This window comes from Malurus melanocephalus, unplaced genomic scaffold (genome assembly GCF_030028575.1).
Source record: "Malurus melanocephalus ecotype Western Australia unplaced genomic scaffold, MMel_1.1 scaffold_61, whole genome shotgun sequence".
Taxonomy (NCBI): Eukaryota; Metazoa; Chordata; class Aves; order Passeriformes; family Maluridae; genus Malurus; species Malurus melanocephalus.
Genome location: NW_026623293.1, coordinates 1,941,989 through 1,945,093, shown reverse-complemented (window position 1 = coordinate 1,945,093; position 3,105 = coordinate 1,941,989). Strand labels below are relative to the sequence as shown.

Genomic DNA, 3,105 nt, shown 5'->3' with positions numbered 1-3,105 from the left:
ACTGTTCCATAGGGGATGCTGTCCCACACGGGATGCTGTCCTGTGTTTGCTGTGCCTGGGCTCGCTTAGTCCAGTGCCGGCCATCTGGGCGAAGTGTTCTCCCAGCGTCACCTAAAAGCGCGATCACGCTTTCCCTTTCTCTTGACAGATAATCCTGAAATAGCCGGCAGGAGTGGAACSGAGTGTCACGAAGCCTCCCTGCGGACGGCCAAGCACGGCTACTGTACATACTACCCCGTCTCCTCCTCTCTAGAGTTGCCACAAACTGCATGCTAAGTCAAGAATTTGTTCTTATGGACAAATCAAAAACTCAAAAAAGCTAGTGCTGCTATGTCATATATGAATATTATATATGGTATGCTTACTATACTCCAACCTAAAATAGTTAACTACCTGATACCAGCTGTGATGTTTCAAGACATAAAGGGTAACATTTAGTTTTAAAGGTTTTCTAAGCATAGTTTAATTATTGCAAATATTGTCGTTTCTCCATAACTACACCTAACGGAAATGGTCCAGATCAGTTAGTCTCGCGAGATTCAATGTTTATTAATCTTTCGAGCTCAGCAATAATTGAGTTGCATTGGCTAAAAACTTTCCCCAGTTGCAGGTTTAATTTTCACCCAAACTATGATTCGGGGTTTTCTTCTCGGTTAAAAAAAAATAAATAAAATCTTGGTTTTGCTCCCTTGGTGAGTTGATTCCAAGACTGAGGAAGTGAAACGCAGCCCGATGTCCTGCACATCATCCTGCCAATCTGATATTTTTAGCCAGAAGTCCAAAGTAAAGCACAAGGTGTTTAGATGCACATGGTTGGTGTTTGACTTGTATGGAGAAGTTGCATTTGAATCATAGCAGAATAGCAGAAGAAAATTTAAAAATTTTGCACAGTATGAACTTCATACCCCTTTCAATCCCCAAATGAACAAAGTCTTGAGAATATTATTTTACGAGTATATTTATAATGTTTTTAAAATAGACTTGCAGAAGTGCCTAAATTTTGTCACATCAGACTTGATGAAAGTGAGCCTGATGCCAACAGTCAAATCTCACCGGACGCGAATAATCTTTGAAACTCATAGTCAGGTTACCAAAAAGATCCAAGCTGTTAAGAAGTAACTTCTAGAAGTGTAAAATCAAACAAAACGAAAAGAAACAAGACCAAACTAACAAAAGAAAAGGCAAAAAAGAAGGCTGTAGATGAAGAGATTGTATGATACTCTAATTTAATTAAAATTCAGTTGAGTCACTGAAACTTCATAGGTGACTTTAATCTAGGCTATTAACTGAACACTAAGAATGTAGATTGAGATTCAGTTTAATAAATCATTACTGTATTTGCATTTTTTTAATTGGATTATAAGATTGTAACCAGATTAGAGTGGAGAAAAAATAGTTCTTTTAATTGTTTTTCTTTAAAAACATATTTTATGTCACAAAAGTATGAAGATATCTTTAATACAATTATATACGTTATATATACATACATACATATATATGGATGAAGCAGATTTTAATGTTGTTTACTTTTTTAAATACTTTGTTGATTTACAAGGTAATTATATATGTATAATTAAAATTTCATTTGTTTGATTTGAGATTTGTTTCAAGCACTATTGTACCAAATATTTCATATTTCACATTTTATATGTTGCACATGTATCACATAAATGACATAGTTTTTAAATTATTGTTTWAAAAAACAAGACAGCTGTTATAAGTGGATATTATGTATAATTGTTTGCAGCATAAGTTTTCTATGTGGACATTACTAGTGATTGCAGTATTTTAACTTAACCTCTTCAGATTGATTGTAAACTATTTTAAACTTTGGCAGCACTGCCTGTTCTGAACGACTGAAGGCACTAACCATATTATTATTTGTCTAGGAAATTATTTTCCAGACTAAATCTTGTTTGTCTGATGTCTAATTACTATCTATTTATATATAAAGCTGGAGATTTGATCATCCGAAAGAAAAAAAAAATAATGACAATTCGGTTGTAAAATTAACATAGTGCTTGTAACGTTGCATTAGTTTAATTTGTGGAAAAATAATGTATCTTAACTTGTTACTTTAGCAGTTAAGGTATCACCATTATATACTATTAAAACACTAATATTTGTAGACTTTCTCAGTCATTATAACTAGGTAGTTGACACTGCAACTTGCCTATATCTGTCAAAGTTGTTTTTATTTTTTTATAATAGTTAATTTAGGCATTTGGGTAGCTTATTGTATAATACTAAATGGTAAATTATCCATGTTTAAATATTTTATGTAGATAACTCTTCAAGACATCGTTTTGTGTGAACTTTTTATGTTTCAAAATTACTGTTATTCTATGTTTTTTACAATTAATCCAATATTACTATTTTTTTGCCCATGGATGACGAAGCTTCAGATACATCAGGTCTTTCATCCAGATAAACTGACAGACAAAAAGAGAAAATGTATTTTTAATAAGAGATCCACTTTCCGACTTTATGACTTTGTAATATTCCTGAAAACTGTACAAGTACAAACCTATGCTAACAGTAAGGAGGCAATTACAGAGATGTGCAAATACGTGTACAACAGATTCTGCATTTTATTTATTTATAAAGTAATTTTATAGACTATTTCAAAATTTGGGAAGATCTAAAACTATTTTTCTGTATAAATATTATTTGCCAAAACTTTGTTTATATTTTAAAAAAAAGTCTAATGAAAATGATTAAATTTTAAATGCTTTGTTTAATTAAAAAAAAAAGATACAAGAAGAAATATAACCCCCTAAAAGAACCATGAGATGGGCCAACACGGAGACAGTGAATACTGTAGCTGGGACATGGTTTCAAGCGACTTGAGATGTCTCAGTGCTTATTTTCTTCAAAGGATACAGCACCTCACCAAAATACCTTTTTGTTTGCCTCTCTCATCCAGCATAATTGACGACACGTACAATGAATATTTCGGTAACAGTTAAAGAGAAACCCTCCATTCACTCTTTTCCAACATATATAATTACTAGTGGTCTGTTAAATAGCCATTCTATTTCTGTTGTGACGTTAAATTCATTCACCCAATGTACAACCACTGAAATAAAAAGAAGCATTTTAAAA

General features: G+C 32.5%; 1 protein-coding gene across 7 annotated transcripts in view; it reads left to right on the top strand.

Moving 5' to 3' along the window:
* MBNL2 (muscleblind like splicing regulator 2) overlaps nucleotides 1-3,105 on the top strand; it is a 106,333-nt gene extending 103,228 nt beyond the window's left edge. For 5 of the 7 annotated variants that reach the window (XM_057366209.1, XM_057366204.1, XM_057366205.1 and 2 more), the window contains one exon: nucleotides 149-3,105. In XM_057366209.1, coding sequence (XP_057222192.1) covers nucleotides 149-276 — 128 coding nt within the window. In that variant the 3' untranslated portion in view covers nucleotides 277-3,105. The remainder of the gene's footprint in view (nucleotides 1-148) is intronic. The other 2 variants (XM_057366206.1, XM_057366208.1) reach the window with 1 other exon arrangement.